The following is a 16,608-nucleotide window of genomic DNA, read 5'->3' on the forward strand; positions in this document are numbered from 1 at the left end:
AAAAAAAAAAAAAAAAAAAAAAAAAAAAAAAAGGGTCGTGAGTGCGGTGCGACCCCATGGAAAAGAACATGCAAAAATAGGACGAGAGGCTGGGGACAACGCCGCCACCTAGCGTAGGCGTACGACAGGCGAGCAGGGAAGCAGAGAGGGCCAGAAACTTTTGACAGTGCGACGGCAGCAAAAGGCATCGTTGGCACGGCGGGAAAACGACAGGCCGTCGGACAAGGGTGCCGAAACGCACGGCAGAGCGGCCTAGCCGGCTCCGCTGCATGGTTCAGCGCGCCGGGAGCAGCGATAGCAATGACAGATTGCTGAGATCTGCACGATTGTAACGGCTCAACCGTGGTGACGGGACGCGGCAGCGGGAAGCGACCAGGATCCTGGTATGCGCAGCGCGACGGTTTCCAAGGCGTCGTATCACCCCGGCTGGGGAAGATGAACGCCCGTGTTCCCGCGGTGCAGCATGGTGGCGGCAGGGGCAGTCAAGCCAGTCGATGTCAGACGATGGTCGTCGTAAGCCATGCGCGCTTCAGTGTGGCGCCTGCCTGTGCAACGCCGAGGTCGCTTGGATGCCCCGGTCGGCAGTGGTGGGAGGCGGCGGCCAGCTAAGCGCTGCACTGCTAACACATAGCTAGCGTCGTTCCGCAGCCGTGTAACCTTCGAGGCCCATGCTGCCGCTCGCCCCGGCTGCGCGGCGCCGGCCAGCGACCAGGCATAAGCATAAAGCGACCGCTGGTCGCACGTACGTGTTCTTGCACACCGACTCTCTCCGGCCTCGCCTGCTCAGTCCCGCCACGATGCAGCTTGCTTGACGCGCAACGAATCCGAAAGAGACAGAGAGAGGTCGAAACTTTGTGACGATGCAGGAAAACTGGGGAAAAGGACGGAAGGATGCGGCTGAAACTCACCTCGCGGCACTAACCACACACCACCCTTGCTGATGCTGAACAGGTTGTCGCCCACCGTCACCTCCACCTTGCCCGAAAGCAAACAGAATGCCATGTGCATCCTGCGCGAGTTCTTTGCCCGCTTCGAGCCGTGCGCCGGGATATCCACCATGCCCGCGCCGAAGAACGGTATCCCGATGATCTTGGCGTATCTGAAGTTTCCGCTTTTGACCTCCCGCGTCTGGATCCTAGTGGCCGAGAAGGCTAGGTCTGTTACACCGTGTTAGCATGTCGCGAGAGCAATATCCCAGCATCTCGGATGCCCGAAGATAATTGCCCCACCTTCTTGAATGCCGCCTTCATTGATCACCACCTGCTCCGTCTCGTCCCACCCATTCACCCAGCCAGCCATGACACCAGGTGACTTTTCCCACTCTTCCAGCTCCAGATCCTCCTCTTCCGCATTCTCGCTCTTTTCAGGCTTGACACGCGGGCGCCCTCTGCCCCGGCGCTTCTCCATTTTACGCTTTGGTACCTCAGTCTCTTCGGCGCGCGTGATTTGTTGCTTTGTGCCATCGTGCAGATATTCAATCTTCTCGTTTTGCCAGAAATTCAGGGGCTTGACTGATGTACGGCCCGAGCGAGTCGTCTTGACACCCGCATCATCGAAAGGCGTGCCATCTCGGAGAACTTGTAGGCTTCGCGGTAGCGCAGTAGGAGGCTTTGATCCTCGCTTCGCAGGGGATTGCTGTAGTTCAGGCTCCTCGTTCTCCTTCTCTTTCCCAACATTCTTCCTCGAAGACGTAATCCGAGCGTTAGGATCACGCTGCGACGGCGGTGGCTTCTTAGGCGCTGGTTTCTTCTTCGCTCTCTTAGTTGGCGGCTCCTGGTCCTCTGTAGGCTCTTCAGATTCGTCTTCTTGCACAATGGGTTTAGAGCTCTTCTTGCCCGGCCCACGCTTCCTCTTCGGAGGTTCAGGCTCGGGCTCCAGTTCAGTTGCTACCTCTTGATCCACTTCCATTTCGGTATCCTGTTGTTGGAAGGAAGGTTCCTCAGTCGGCACATCCAAATCCATTGCGCTTTCTTCGTCGACCTGTCCATTCGTAGCTGGTTTCGAGGCTGACCTTCCTGGGGCGACCTTTGAAGCCGCTGCGTTAGAAGCCTTTGCAGAGACCAATCCGTTAGCCTTCTTCGGCCTGCCTCTCCCCTTCTTCGAAGCAGGCGGGGAGGTTGGAATCGCCGGTTCTTCTTCGTTCTCTTTTTGCACGCTTTCAGCGTCTTTCTTGGGCCTTCCCCTCTTCGTCTTAGGTCTCTCAACCAACGGCGTTCCTTCCAGTGGTTGCTCTACGTCCGGAAGGATCTGAAGGGAATCTCCACCGTCGCCTGGCAGCGGGCTGTCATCATTCACTCCATTGACTGGGAAGTCAAAGTCCTGGGTCTCTTCTTCTACGATACTCTCATCGTGAGTCTGATTCTGGTCAGGCACCGGCGAAGGCCGCAGGTCGTAAATATCAGCCCGCTCCTTCCCTCTGGTCCTGCTGCTCCTGCTACCACTGCTGCGGATTGTCTCCGATGTTTGCTCGTCTCCACCAAAATCCAACTTCCGCGCAACGACTGGGTGTGACGCTGCACGATCAGGCGTGCGTGCGCTCCGGCGCATTTGTGAGGGCGGGCCCATGGAGGACTGTCTGCGAGGAGACGATCCAATGTTTGTCTTGATTGGCGAACGAGCCATAGGCGGCGGGAAGTATGAGGTTTTGGTGGGACGGATTGATCTGCGCGCGCTGAGCGCATCAGCAGGCTCGGGCATAGAACCTATGAAACCATTGCTTTAGCTTCAGTCTTGCCTAAATGTTGCCAAACGAAGCTAAAAGAGCTCAATTCTGACGCGCGCATTGGTGTACGTACTTTGCTGAACGTCCATATCTGAAGACGTGAGCGTTGTGTCTGCAGGCTTGGGCGCGGGCCGCTTTGGCGGGGACTTCTCCGGCGAAGAGAAGATGCCGTCGATGGGTTCCATGCCGTGTTCATCGCGAATGCCCGTGTCCTTCAACGTGATACCGGTTTTCCTGTCCGACGTGAGCTTGCGCGCGAGTCTGCAAGGGCAAACGGCACAAGATCTCACCTGCCTTGAACGCCGACATTGAAGTAGTTGTTGTCGCGTTTCTTCTTGCCTGGCGTGTCTGCAGGCGCCATGGTCGCGGCGCAGGGATGAGCAGCTGGAGAAGCTGCTCAGGCGTTTCAGTGCGCTGTGAAACTGCGGTGCGCGTGGAAATGACGCGTGTTGGGATGGGTCGCGACTCGACGTGATGCGGCCTTGGGGTTGCGATTGTTTGTATATGCTTAATGGGGGATGGTCGGAGGAGGGACGGATTTCTTGGCACGCCAAGTAGCGGAACGCCGATTTGCCGACGACATCTTGATGATGAACTAACAACTACTTCTTAAGGACATGCATCAGACACATATTGACAAGGACCTTTTCACTTCGTTGTCATGCAAGAGTATGATTCAGCTATGGGTTTCTTCTCACTACATCCGAACAGCAGTAGCGTGCTGCCAAATCCATGAATCAGCTTTCGAAAGTACATGCAGTCCACCAGTCTGAACGCAGAAAGAGCATCTTTCCCAGAACTTCTCAGTAATTCAGCTGGTCTCGAAAGCGCTTGATGCGTAGCGAAGTCGGATTACTGAGGAACAATCCAACACGGCCGTTGCAGCTGCCTACCGCCGAAGATCGAAGACAGTTCCTCCAAATTCAGTTTGCCTCGTGAGCTATCACAGATGAAAGACGAAAGGCCACTTGCTTTCATCTTTGGAAGGCTCCAGTTGCTGGTACTCAGCTTGTCCAGATTCTCCGTCCAACTTGCGTCTTTTGTGTCCTCCGGGAGAAGACGATTGTTGCTCGTTGACGGGAGTCTGGTTGACGGGAGTCTGGTTGACGGGAGGCCGGTAGACTCTTTCAAGGGTGTTTAATCTGTGTCCTCCAAAGGAAGACGATTGCTGGTCATCGACGGGGGTCTGGTAGACTCTTTCAATGGTGTTGAACTTGTAGTCGTAAGGCTTCAGTTGATGTGAGAGAGGAAGCTGGTAGGCGTTCATAGCGTCGAACTCGGAAGGAGCGTATTGAGAATTGCCGTAGGGCTGATAGGTGCTCATAGCGTTGAACTCGGAGGGCGGCGCATCCTGATATCCAGCGTCGGTGACGTCGGGCTGGTAGGCGTCCAAGGTGTTGGAGCGGGGAAGCGTAGGCAGATAGCCGAGATTGTTGCCGTCGGGCTGCTGAGCATCCACAGCATTGTAGTCTGATGGCGCGTACTGATAGCCGAAGCCAGTATCGTCGGATTGATATTCGTTCAAGACGTTGAGGTCAGGCGTATAACGATCGCCATTGGAGGTGGTGGGAGGTGAGTCATCCAAGGCGCTGAACTTGGGAGACGTATACTGGTAGTCGGCGGTGTTGTTGACGTTAGGCTGAGCAGCATCCATTGTGTTGGAGTCAGAACGCGTATGCTGGTAGGCAATGGGACGCGGGTAGCCGTCCAAGGCATTAACGCTTGAAAGCATAGGGTTATAGCCAGCGTTAGTGACGTGAGGCTGATCAGCATCCATGGTGTTAGAGTCAGAACGGGTATGCTGGTAATAAACGTTGCCGCTGGGACGCGGGTAGCCGTCGCCGATAGGACGCGGGTAGCCGTCCAAAGCATTGAGGCTCGAAAACATATGGTGATAGCCAGCGTCAGCGACGTGAGACTGATTAGCCTCCATGGTATTGAAGCCGGACGACGGCTGATAAGAGTCGACACGAGCTTGGTGAGTGTTCATGGCGTCGTCGAATTCCTGCTCGATTGAAGGGAGGGGTATATCAAAACCCTCGAAGTCGTCGTCGTCATCGTCCTCAATCTTCACGGACGAAGGCAGGTTGAAGGTGTCGGCCTGGGGCTCAGTGATAAAATCATCATCATCATCGTCCTCCTCTGTCTTAGCAAAGGGAGTTTGGTTAAGGATCTCAGGTCCGGGCTCAGTGGCTTCTTCTCCCGCCGTATTCATGAGAAAAGTCTGCCTGAACAGCTCGAACTCGTCATCAGAATCAGGTTCCTCCTTGACGGTGACGAGCCACTTCACCGTGCCGTCCGGTTTCGTGTACTTGACGAAGCCGTTCGCCGCGGATATCATCGGGTTCAGCCTTCTCTTCCAGCGCTTTGCAACGCGACCGACAGTAGGCCATTGCGCGCGGATGTAGCTGAGCATTTCGCGGCGGCTGGCGCCTTCGTAGTCCATAGAGACTCTCTGCTTGCACATCCGGACGAGCTTGGCGTAGAACTCGGTGGGAGTGATTTTATGCAGGTCAGAGTCGGCAACAATTTGCAACACCCGCGTTTCACCCAGTGTCGGACGGATCTGCCAGCGGTACGTTCCTTTCTTGGTGAGCAAAAAGGGTCCTTCGGGGTCCTTCAGCGCTTTTAAGGCTCGGCCCCATGCTACTCGCTGGCTGATGTTGCGCGTGTGGCTGGGATAGTTGGCCTGCAAGAACTTGTTGATCGCAGTAGAGCTTGCAACTCCACCAGCGTTCTTGATGGCATCCATGATAGCGTGGTAGTAGCCATGAAACTTGCGATTGGTGTAAGGCGACACGGGACTGCGAGTATATCGGCGGGTTCCACAAATATCAACATCGGGAAGTCACTTACAGCTGGTCAACATCAACTTGCTGTTCAAGGGACAGGTTTCCATCATCGATGAGCTCGGCTGGGTCATCCCCAGAGGGATCGTCCTCTGGGGAACGGGGTCTCTTTCTGTTCACCATCTTGATCGAATAAGCTAATTACCCCTTAAAGTGTGAAACAACAAATGCTAAGTAAATACATCACTTAGCAAGATCTACATACCTATGGAGCGTGAGGACGGTGGGCCAAGAAGACGAAAAAGGCCTCCGCTGCGGGGCGGGGGGCGGGGGCGCTTATATACCCTACGAAGGGGAATGCCAAGAAAATGGTCAACGCTAGGGGCACCCTTTTCTTTCACCGCCCGCCAAGAACCTCCCAGAACGTACTCCACATCACTCCAAGCTCCCTAGGCAACCACCCAAGCGTTTAGACAACAGCGTGTTTAACTTGAGCGTCCACTGTTAACAAGGTGAGTCAGTGTTTGAAGCAGTCCAAGATTCACATCTTCTGCTCCCTTACACTCATCATCTCCCTAGCAACCGCAATAACTCCCATCGGCCCACCCACCGCACCCCATTCACATAGCACCCTCATCGCCAGCACCTCCTCTTCAACACGTTCAAGGTCGCGCACAACCAAGCCTCTCGTTCAGCCTAGCCCAGCCCCGTCCTCATACCCACAGCCTGTCTTCGCCATACAACAGACTACCGTACGCAATTCGGACACTTATGCATGGAGAGATAGAACACGGATGTGGAGTGATGGATGCTGGTTCTATTGGCGACGACAACGGCACGCAATCCATGTTTCAAGACGGAAGTTCTTGAAGCAATATCATCTTAGGGGTTGTGCCGAACTCACTTACCTGAGTAGCTACCAGTCCGCCCGCCTGCCTGTTTACTCTTACCTATCTGTCGCTCTGGAACCCGCGTCTTGAAGCTTCTTGAACCACCAGGGTAAGTCCAACCGTAGACGTACACGGCATACGCACTTTGTCACAGGCTCTTAAAACACTCACCACGGACCTCCATGCGTCGCAACAAGCTAGATACCATCGACCTTACGCTGTACTGTCTGCTAGCTACTGTATAATCCTTACTCCGAGGCTCCAAAAACGCCTCCATGGGCGTGCGGTACTGTACATCGCTCCTCCCTCACCATTCACGCACCGTCCTTACTGTCCACTAACTCGCTCTAAAAGAAAGCACCAGGCGTCCCGGCAACCAGTCCACCAGCCATGCAAGCACGCAACAAGCAAGCAGACAGACATGACCAAACCGACGCCACCGTGAGCAGCGCAGCAGCAACTCAAAGGCTGAAACCACCACCAGGAAAGAATCCAGTCGCCTGGGAACAGGGCAACTCAAAGAGAACCCACTCAACTCGCCATTCGCCATCCTAACCAACACCACTCGCCGATTCGCGCCAGAAAAGTCCGTTTCTCTGAAAGGAGAAGAAAGAGCAGAAAATCCGTCCGGAAGCAAGTCGGGGTATATAACTAGAATCGACATTCGCCGCACCTTTCTCGGGTCGTCGTTTTCACTGGGTATTGAGGAAAAGAGGAAACAAGAAAAATTTTGTAATGAGAAGAAGACCGGTCGCTGATGAATGAGTCGGAAGATGAACGAAGTGAAGAAGCCGTCAGAAGCCCCTTGTGAAAAGTGAACATAGGCCGTGAGAAAGAAAAGCGGGCAGAGTAAAAATGCATGTATTCGCACCGCAAATCAACATTTCCGCAACGTGGTGCCGTCTGCCGTCTGTCATTTTCTTTTGTCCCTGCTTGACAAGTCGACGTAGAGGCGGTGTTATCAACCCTACCGTTGCGACTGGCCAAATCATGGACGCATGTCCCATTCTTTGGGCACGGTGGAATTATTAGGGACGGCCTCCTCGCCGAGCTGGGAGACTACGGTTTGAATTTCGCCAATGTCATTGGCAGCGCGATGTAAATCCTTCGTCAGCTGATCCTGGTCGCTCTTGCACTTTTGCGAGTCTTCTTCGACCAACTCAAGGCGCCTGCGAGTTTGGCCATCGTTGGTATTGATGGTCTCTTGCAGTAGCGTGAGGTGCTGCTCGCTTGTCTCCAGCCTCTGATCCGTACGCGTACTGTACGAAATGCAGCTGGTGCGCTGGATGGTAAACTCATTCGACAGTCGCTCTTGAGCTTCAGATATGTCTGAAATACGTCTGCTAAATGGGGCGCAGGCGACGGCGTGGCTCTCCAGTTGTCTGTTGAGGTGCTGTATGTCGCTTTGCATTTGACCCAACTGCGCAGCTTGTGGGTATCTTTGTGCTAGTTGATTTAGCATGTGGTCCGCGAGCCCGTCCGTACGCAAATTATCCCAGCGAACTTGAAGCATGTCTATTGCGACCTGGTGAGCTCTGGAGGTTAATAGATCATTCTCCCGTAATCTGGCTAGCTCGATGACGCGCCGGCTGTTGTCCGTTACGAGCGCATTTACAGGCGCTATCTTGTTATCGATCACATTTGAGATGAGGACACTCTGCTCAGTATCGCGCTTGTGGAACTCCGAAGCGACCCAGTCCTTGAAGCCACTTTTCTCAGAATCGAGCTTGTGGAACTCCGAATTGACCCTGTCTTTGAAGCCGTTTTGCTCAATATCGCGTTTATGGAACTCCAAGTCGACACGTTCTTTGAAGCCAGTTCGCTCAGTATCGCGTTTGTGGAACTCCGAACCGACCCAATCTTTGAAGCCACTCTGTTCGGTATCGCGCTTGTAGAGCTCTGAATCGACCCATTCTTTAAACAAGGCGTGATTTTCCTGGCTTTCCTTAACGGATTCAGTGTGCTGCCGGTCGAGGCTTTCCAGTGCGTCGGAGACGAGCAATTCCTGCTCTTCGAGGTTTTTCTCCACCCTTTCCAAATCCGCCGTATAGATCATTTTGACATCTTCCAGGAGCCTCTGTTCAGCCTCGGAGGTTTCTGTCTGGAGGCCTGAAATCTGCTCCTGGAGCTTTTGCATGGCCTCAGAAAGCTCTTTTCTGAGAGCTGTCTGGACTTCTGCCTTGGACTTTACGAGATTCTGATATAATGATTTGATCAGGGTTTTAGAGTCCTCTGGTCTCCCCGGGACCACTTCTCCGGAGTTCTCTGGAGTTCCGTTAAGATTCGTTTTGACCTCATCGACCTGGCCTTGCAATTCTTGAAGCATATCAAACACCTTTCTAAGATCTCTTTTGAGGATGCTATGCTGCTCAACCAGACCTTGCTGGCTTTGTCCATTTTCTTCGACAAGACGCTGGTGCTCCTTGAATAGGTTGAACAGGGGCTTAAGATCCGCTAGTATGCATGCATGCTCGCTGATCGTTTCTTGAAATTCGCGAATCGAGTTGATAACCTCGCTGAAGTCATTGTCATTTTCCGCCAGTTTGCTTTGATGGTCCTGTTATTTGACGGTTAGTTATAAGCCCAACATGGAGGGGTTTTATTTTTCTTCTTCTAGATAATCCGTCGAGGTATGGCTCATGAGTATGTTGAGTACTTACAGTCTGATCCTGCCGAGCTTCATGTTCTAAACGTTCGAGGCGAGTCAATCTCACATCGCGAGCGGCAGACGAGCCCTGCTGTTTTTCGAGGTCCTCAGCGAGGTCTTTGACAGCATTCCTAAGTTCAACGAATTTCTCCCACTGTTCAACTAAGCCGTTGACCTTGATACTAAGTTGGTTGGATGTGTTTGTATGAGCCTCAAATCGGCCTTGGCAAAGTTTGATGTCTTCTTTGCAGTCATCCATGGACTTTTGTTGCGCTTTCAGCGCTCCCCGCAGTTCTTCGAATCCTTTCTCGGTACCTGTCCGCAATGATTCAACGTCATGCTTCTTGGCTCCGGACTCGAACTTTCCCTGAAGCGTATTGAGAGTTGTTTGGATCCCCTCTACACAAGTGTTAAGATCTTGAAGAGCCTTTGATGTAGGCTCGTTCACGGTGTCGTTGTTTTGCGTGATAGGTCTCGCCCGCAGCTCTTCGTGTATAGCCTCGGTATCATTATTGAGTTTCGTTGTCAGGCCATCGATTTTTTCGCCGAGTGCCTTATTTTTTTCTTCGAAATCGCAGATGCGGTCATCTTGTTCTTCCAACTCCTCGAGAAGACGCTTTCTCACATTTGAGACATGGTCTTCGAGTTCATCCAAACCGCGCTTTACCTCTGACAAATCATATCTTATATCCGGCAGTTCACGCCTTAACTCTGCGACATGATCGCCGCGTCCCAGCTGGTCAAACTTATCCTCTAAATCCGAGACACGGTCGTCGAGCTGCCAGACCTTATCACCAATTTTGTCGAGTTCGGATTTGTTTTTGTCTTGTTCCTCTTCAAGCGCGACGACCCGTGAATTGATACCTTGAACGTCCTTTTGGGTGGCATCAAAGTCTTCCCTGAGCTGTGGGACAGAGTCCAGCAATCCTATTTTTGCCTTTAACAAATTAATATCAACCACGAACGTGCTATGTTCTTTTTTGACAAAGTGTAGATCTCTCTGGAAGCCAGGAATTTGACACACAGCTGTTTTTACCTTGGTAATATCTTGATGCGTGATCGCTGGAGCATTTGTCCTTCCAACTGCCATTGGCTTTTCGCTTACAGAGGATTTAACATCCACAAGTTCCTTTTTTACACGTAAAAGGTCTTCGACAAGTTGAGTGATCTTCAGCTCCTGCTGCGAAGCCTTTACTTCTTGCTGCAAGATTTTCTCTTTTTGCCCCAAGACCACCTTTTCTTGCTTCGAGATCTTCCGATCTTGGGCATCACATCTGGCTTCCATTTTTCTGACCATATCAGCCATGTCGTTTTTCAATTCAGAGAGCTCCTTTTTTCTCGTCTCTTTTTCTTTATTAAGCTCAACCTCTATGAGTTGAGTTATTTCTGTAGCGGAGCTTTCTTTCAACTTTAGGTCTCGCACCACCGTCTCCAGCTTCTCGATCCTAGGTGCCAGAGGATCCGCGAGAGCAGATGCCGGTGGCGTGGGCATACTGACAATCTTCGTCGGCCTACCAGGAAGCGTCTCAAGTGCTGGATCTTGCGATTTCTGCTCAATGCGAGCCCTGAGCTCTTTGATCGAGTCTTTTAGTTTTGTGACGCGCTCATTTGCGGCCTCCTTCAATTTTAGTTGCTCAAGTACCATGGATTCGTAATGTTTGAACCCAGTTGCTCGCGAATATTGCTCGGCCTTTTGCCTAAGATCCTCTTCCGCATCTTGTACCTCCTTGGTCATTAGAGAGGATTGGGTGACCAATTCTATCAACTCAATCAAATGAGAATTCGGGAGTTTGTGTGGTTTTTCTATGTCAAGAGGCGTCGCTGGCAGCATGGGAGCGACACGAGCAGGCATCTGCGGTGTCGAAGAATTGCTGTGATTGTTGCTTCCCATACTTAACGCCGGAGAGCCAATGGCGCTCACATTTTGGACGGATGTGTTCAAGGCGAGTCTGGAAGTAGAGCGAGCATTCTCTCTCCTTCCATTGCCTTCGGCGGTGCCCGTACGATTATAACCTGTTTGGTCTGATGTGGAGCGGTAGTTTGCAGTAGGCGCGGCAGTCGACCTCATAGCGAGCGTGTTGTTATTAGACGTCGTGCCACCAGAGAATACCTCTGAAGGTCTAGTCACTCGATCCTATGAGGTGACATTGTTAGTTTATGTTAGACCTTGCGGTATCTATGACCGTGTATATGTAGTGAGAGCACTTTGTGAGGGCGTTGCCCGGCTCAGACTTGTATATTTATATAAAATGAAACCTTATCATGCTGTGAAACATGAGATGTACATACCTTAGAGGGAGGACTGTCTATTTGCCTTTGGGTCCTCTTGTCTGGTTGCCGGGGTGACGGATCTCTGGAGGCGTTTCTCTTAGAGCCGGACATGGTTTCGGGACGAACAGAGTAACTAGGTCGGTGTGGTCGATAGTCGCCGCCACCAGCCCGCGGACTTGAGCTAGGCTGCCAGTGGGAAGCCATTAGCGTAATGTGAAGGACAGGATGGAATGACGGGAGATTGGATCACTCCGGTCTGAGGTAAGGTGAGATGGGAAGAGGGAAGAGGAATAAATAGGTACATACATGCATAAATAAGTAGGTTGCTTGCGGTTACCGAAAAGGAAGGGTCCTGCGGTCAAAGGTCGAGCGAGCTCAACCGACGGTGGCAGGAGGACTTAAGCAGCGGGGCAGAGCGAGGAAGGAAAGAACTGGAGCGGCGGGACCAAGTAAATATATCTGGAGTCCGCTAGACGCGTCTCGTTTGCTCTCTCCGCGACGGGAAGTAGCAACCGCGAAAAGACGCTCCTAACCCCCGCGCGACTGGCGGTCAAGGGCCAGCAAATGCCCTTGGCGCGTTTGAAACAGCACAGTTGCAGTTACTTTTTTATTGTGTCGCAATACCAGCGAATAGGATGAGGAGGCGACAATGGTCGATGCACACAGAGTGCATGGGTTGTGGCGACGATCTTCCAACGCTCAGTCTACCCGGCGCGCTCGAGCCAATAGACGGAGTAAACATGGTCAGTGCGCCCACCCTACAACACCAATTGCCAAACGCCTACGCGGCAACAAGCTCGCCCCCTCCGTCTCCTGCCATGGCCGCCGTATGTCCCTCGCTCTCCCATGCCGCAACCACGCGTTATGCTAACCACGCTAACTTTCTACAACCAGTCCGTCACGGCGTCACCATCGTTGCGAGAGACGCCTCCACCTCATTACCGCGCGCACTCGCACGGTCGCGTCGATCGGCCTGACGCGTTCGAGCCTAAGACCGCGGCGCAGTACCTCGTCGGCCACGAATACCTAGGCACGTAAAGCCGCTGCCGTCATACTCGCCTCACCCGAAACATTCTCAAAGAAAACATCGAAGACGGGGCGCTCGCCTACGTTTTACACAAGTATTTGGCGCGAGGAGATTAAGGGCGAGATCGTAAGACGTAAAGACCCAGCAACCTCATCACGTCGGACCCACTAGGCGGGCGCCGGCATCGACGACATGCAGCGCGTATACCTACCTGCTCTTCTACAACCAGGGCCAGCCCACCGCGCCAAAGCATACTATTACCATATCCTAGGTACATTCTCACCCAATGCCCTCACCTCACTTCACCCCAAGCACCATAACCCTCCAACCTCCACAACAGCGCCACCACCACGGCTATGTCACAGAGTGAGTAAACCGCGCCCGGCAAACGCCAGCTTCCCAGTCTCCAGCAGCCATCAGGCAGCAGCCCATGAGCCAAACCCAACGCCCCGCACCGCAGGGCCGCCATCACAGTCCCAAACCGCCTAGCGGCCGGCGCGGCAACGCAGCAACGCAGCCATACGGCAGGCTCCCGCCCGCCCGCCCGCCCGTCCGTCCGTCTGTTTGCCTGCCTGTCCGTCCGTCCGTCGTTTGCGCGCCGAAGCATGCACCTACACCGGTATGGTACACACCGGTACGGAACGGTACGTACCCAGGCACTGCACCTACGTCTGTTGACGCGGTACCTGAACAGGTAAGGCGGCAGCGGCGGCACATAGCCGGCCGCGGCAGCTGACCTGACCTGGCGTTTTCAGCTCGTTTGCGTCTGCCTTGCCGACTACGGACTAGGACAAGCGCGCGCGCGTGGGGCTTGCTTGCTTGTTGTTTGCTAGGTACTGAGCTGCGCTTGCTTGCTTGCTTGCTTGCTTGCTTGGCGGGTGTGGGTGAGGTGAGGTGAGGTGAGGTGTCAGTGCGCACGAGTACCGAGGGCGAGGGAACAAGGGGACTAGATAGGTAAACACGCGTACATACATAAGGTACATACATAAGGTACACTTACATGTGTGTTCAGGCTTTTGGGCTTGTGATTGTGAAAGCGCGAGCGAGCGAGTAGATGGGATGAGTTGAGGACGGAGGAAGGAGGTGTGGGCGGCTGAGCTGCCTGCCTGTCTGTCTGCCTGCCTATCTGTCTACCTATCTATCGCAACTCTCTTGCACTATAGAGAAGTTGTGCTATCGCACTATGCTAATAGCGGAAACTCAAAGCAAATCAAGAAACCAATCGTAAGCGAGCAAATGAGCAAGTAAATGTGTGAGTGAGTGAGTGATAAAAACTCCGCGTGGCAGATGTATGTACATCATGCCTGTCCGCGTATGCAGTGTTCGATTCCCTATCTAGGCAGACACTGGCTGGTGGTATTGCGCATAATAGTCTAAAAAGCACCAATCCAAACAAACAAACCCAAACAAACCCATCTCTTTCCATAGCGCCCTGCCCTGCCCCACCCCTCCCCAATCCCATCAACCCACGCACTCACCCCCTCTCCGCCCCCGCTCCCGCTCCCGCCCCTGCCCTCATCTCCGCCCCCCTAACCTTCGGCGTAGCCAGCAAGCGGCCTCGCCCCTCCGTCCTTGGCGTCCTCGGCGTCCGTTTTCCTAACGCAAACGCATCGCCAAACCCACCACCCCTACCCCCACCGAACGGACTCCGAGCACCAGCACCAGCAGCACCAGAAACCCTAGGCGACGCGCCCCCCACGCGATTAAGCAGCCGCTGCGCCGCGGGTTTCAGGCTCTTGGGCGCGCTCGCAAAGCGCGGCGTCCCCGCCCCGACGGCCGTCGTCGTCGCAGGCGTCCGCGCTTTGACGCTGTCTGCTCCTGCAGCAGTAGTAGAAGCAGCAGAAGCAGACCTCTCGCCCCCTCCGCCTCGCTGCTTCCCCGCCTGGTCCACAAGCCTGTAGTGGATGTCCTCGCGCCTGCGCGGAGGGCGAATCACAAACGGGTTTCGCTGCGCGCCCTCCGCGGCCGTGACGCCCAGCTTGGCGAGGAGGCCGCGGTCGGCGGGCGGCGGCGGCGGCGGCGGCGGCGAGGGCGACCGCTCCGGCACGAACGCGTAGCCGTTGACGCGGGGGGTTTCGGCGCCGGAGCCGCCTGCTGCGCTGGGGAGGGACGGCGCGTTGGTGCTGGGGGGAGGGGCGGGGCGGCCGCGGCCGAGCGCCGCGGCGATGGTGGAGTGCGTGGGCGAGGTCGGGCGCGTGGTGCTGGTGGTGGCAGAGGGGTCGGCGGGGAGAGGCAGGCGCGTGTTCCCATAGACGGTACGTTTGGGCGGGGCGGAGGATGCTGCTTCTGCGGCTTGCGCGACGGTTTGATACGACTCTTCGATGACGTCGGGTGTGAACATTAGGGCGTTGCGGGGTTTGTCGCGCGCGGTATCGACGGTGGCTTTGCGCGTGTCGGGGTCCGTGGCGGCTGCTGTAGCAGCGTCGGGGCGGCGGGTGAGCGCGAGGTCCTTTGTGTTTGCTACGCGGCCTTGTGGCGCCGCGGAGGAAGAGGATGCTATGAGGAGTTTCTGGCGCTCTTGTTCTAGCCGCCGGGCGGAGGGGATCCGCTCCCCAAGACGCTGCCAGGCGTACTTCTCGGCCTTTTTTTGGTTCTGGCGGTCGAGGAGGGCGTTGAAGCTCTCGTTGTCTTCCGAGGTGTATTTGGCCTGGTAATCCGTGAGGCTCAGCTCGAGATTGACCTTTGGCTTGCGCTCTTGTCCCTCTTCTCCCCCAGCAGCAGCGCTTCCCGCCACGCTCGCAGCGCCAGGTGTATCCCCCGCCCAAGCGCCGTTCTTGGGCGTCTCCCCCACCGCCGCCGCCGGGGTTGCTCTCGCCGGCGTCGCAAACCCGGTCCCGCGCCTCCTGCCCCCCGGCACCGGCGTCATGACGGCCATGAGCCGCTGTCCGGATTCGCGTATCCAGTCGTCATCGCCGGCATCGACGGCGGCGAGGTATTCTTGCTGGACGTCGGTCTCGAGCAGGCCGGGGAAGAAGTCGCGCTTGATGATGTGCGACAGCCCGTCGATGTAGGTGTCTTCGTCGAGAACGGTGGTTGGGCGCTTTTGTCTTTTGAAGGGGGGTGGTGCGGCGGGCGGAGGCATGAGCGCGGTGGAGGCGCTGCGCTTGGTGAGGGCTGTGGTGGTGGTCGTGGTGGTCGTGGTGGTAGAGTCTGGGGTCGGCATTGTGGCTGCTGTTGCGCGTGTGGTGGCGAGCGCGGCGTGGATAGGTGTGTGTCGTGTCGTGTTATGGTGTGTGCTGTGTCGGACAGACTTCAGAGCGGTAGATAGAAAGTGAGTAAATGCTGGCGTTGCCGTTGACGTACCAGGGTGCCCTCCCGGGAAGCCGCCTCCCGCCTCACCGCCCTCAGCCCTACCCGGCGCATTACAAACTTCCTTTCTCCCCACCAACCACCACGTCCAACCTTCACCAACATCCACCACCGCCAACAAAATGACAGCCACCAAAACCATCACCCTACCCCCCTCCCCGCACAGCTATATCCACCTGACCCTCACTTCTTCCTCCGCTCCCACCTCCAATCTCCCTCCCATCGACGCACTAACAGCCCACACAACCCTCACCAGCGCGCTAACCGCCCACTTGGGAAACCACGGCGCCGCCATCCCAATCGACGTGCTCCAGCTCCGCGCCCGCGATGCCTGGGTCCGCGTCCCAGCCGAGGATGCGCGGAAAGTAGTCGCTGCGTGTGCGGGCTGGGTTGGCGATGGAGACGGAGGGGAAGTGGCGTGGGTGGTGAGGGGTGTGGACGTGGTGTTGGGGCGCCTGGTGGGAGGAGGGGGAATGGATTTGTTTGAGGTGTGAGCGGGGGAGTTTGTGTGATGGAAGAGATTGGGATGCAGCGGCAAGCAGCTAGCGAGGAGGAGGTTGTTTGGGGGATGCTGCTTGACGCCAATCCGGGCATGCAGCGTATCATCACGACTGCCGCGATTTCAATTACGCACGGATATACACTTAACGACAATCCACACCCGCCAGCTGGTATCCTTCAGCATACAAGCTACACTCGTCCCACGCCTCCGGATATCTAAGCACGAATATGCGCGCTTGTCACGCCCCTACCGACCACCAGTAACACAGCAGAAGGCTCCTGCCGAATTTCCTGCTCTAGTTCTTGAATCTAAAACGGTGCGAGAACGTGCCGAACCAGAAACACCGGGACGGCAGGATAGCGCAGGGGCAACCTAGCTTGAAGGGAAAAGAAAAGTGTTGCGACCAGAAAAGCTCAAGAGACGGTTCAAGAAATTAAAGGAGACCGTAAGC

At 55.1% G+C, this 16,608-nt stretch overlaps 6 protein-coding genes across 6 annotated transcripts; 2 read left to right on the plus strand and 4 right to left on the minus strand.

Moving 5' to 3' along the window:
• Positions 1 to 312: 312 nt before the first annotated feature.
• K452DRAFT_340399 (uncharacterized protein) lies at positions 313 to 3,083 on the minus strand (the record flags this gene model as incomplete). Its single annotated transcript, XM_033545341.1, has 4 exons — positions 313 to 1,157; positions 1,230 to 2,702; positions 2,796 to 2,956; positions 3,013 to 3,083. The coding sequence occupies 4 exons, from the start codon at positions 3,081 to 3,083 to the stop codon at positions 784 to 786; spliced, it is 2,079 nt and encodes a 692-aa protein (XP_033401609.1). The 3' UTR covers positions 313 to 783.
• A 300-nt stretch (positions 3,084 to 3,383) lies between these two features.
• Positions 3,384 to 5,694, minus strand: K452DRAFT_355411 (uncharacterized protein; the record flags this gene model as incomplete). Its single annotated transcript, XM_033545959.1, has 2 exons — positions 3,384 to 5,526; positions 5,579 to 5,694. 2 exons carry the CDS (start codon positions 5,692 to 5,694, stop codon positions 3,666 to 3,668), a joined length of 1,977 nt encoding a protein of 658 aa, XP_033401610.1. The 3' UTR covers positions 3,384 to 3,665.
• A 933-nt stretch (positions 5,695 to 6,627) lies between these two features.
• K452DRAFT_283197 (uncharacterized protein) lies at positions 6,628 to 7,037 on the plus strand. The gene has a single exon (XM_033539732.1). The coding sequence runs from the start codon at positions 6,792 to 6,794 to the stop codon at positions 6,954 to 6,956; it is 165 nt and encodes a 54-aa protein (XP_033401611.1). The 5' UTR covers positions 6,628 to 6,791; the 3' UTR covers positions 6,957 to 7,037.
• Positions 7,038 to 7,227: 190 nt separating this feature from the next.
• Positions 7,228 to 8,962, minus strand: K452DRAFT_103006 (uncharacterized protein). Its single transcript, XM_033534923.1, has one exon. The coding sequence runs from the start codon at positions 8,725 to 8,727 to the stop codon at positions 7,390 to 7,392; it is 1,338 nt and encodes a 445-aa protein (XP_033401612.1). The 5' UTR covers positions 8,728 to 8,962; the 3' UTR covers positions 7,228 to 7,389.
• A 3,486-nt stretch (positions 8,963 to 12,448) lies between these two features.
• Positions 12,449 to 12,896, plus strand: K452DRAFT_103058 (uncharacterized protein). The gene has a single exon (XM_033534926.1). The coding sequence runs from the start codon at positions 12,539 to 12,541 to the stop codon at positions 12,833 to 12,835; it is 297 nt and encodes a 98-aa protein (XP_033401613.1). The 5' UTR covers positions 12,449 to 12,538; the 3' UTR covers positions 12,836 to 12,896.
• Positions 12,897 to 13,579: 683 nt separating this feature from the next.
• K452DRAFT_283198 (uncharacterized protein) lies at positions 13,580 to 15,606 on the minus strand. Its single transcript, XM_033539733.1, has one exon. The coding sequence runs from the start codon at positions 15,507 to 15,509 to the stop codon at positions 13,821 to 13,823; it is 1,689 nt and encodes a 562-aa protein (XP_033401614.1). The 5' UTR covers positions 15,510 to 15,606; the 3' UTR covers positions 13,580 to 13,820.
• Between the last annotated feature and the right edge of the window lie 1,002 nt (positions 15,607 to 16,608).

This window comes from Aplosporella prunicola (genome assembly GCF_010093885.1).
Source record: "Aplosporella prunicola CBS 121167 unplaced genomic scaffold K452scaffold_3, whole genome shotgun sequence".
Lineage (NCBI taxonomy): Eukaryota > Fungi > Ascomycota > Dothideomycetes > Botryosphaeriales > Aplosporellaceae > Aplosporella > Aplosporella prunicola.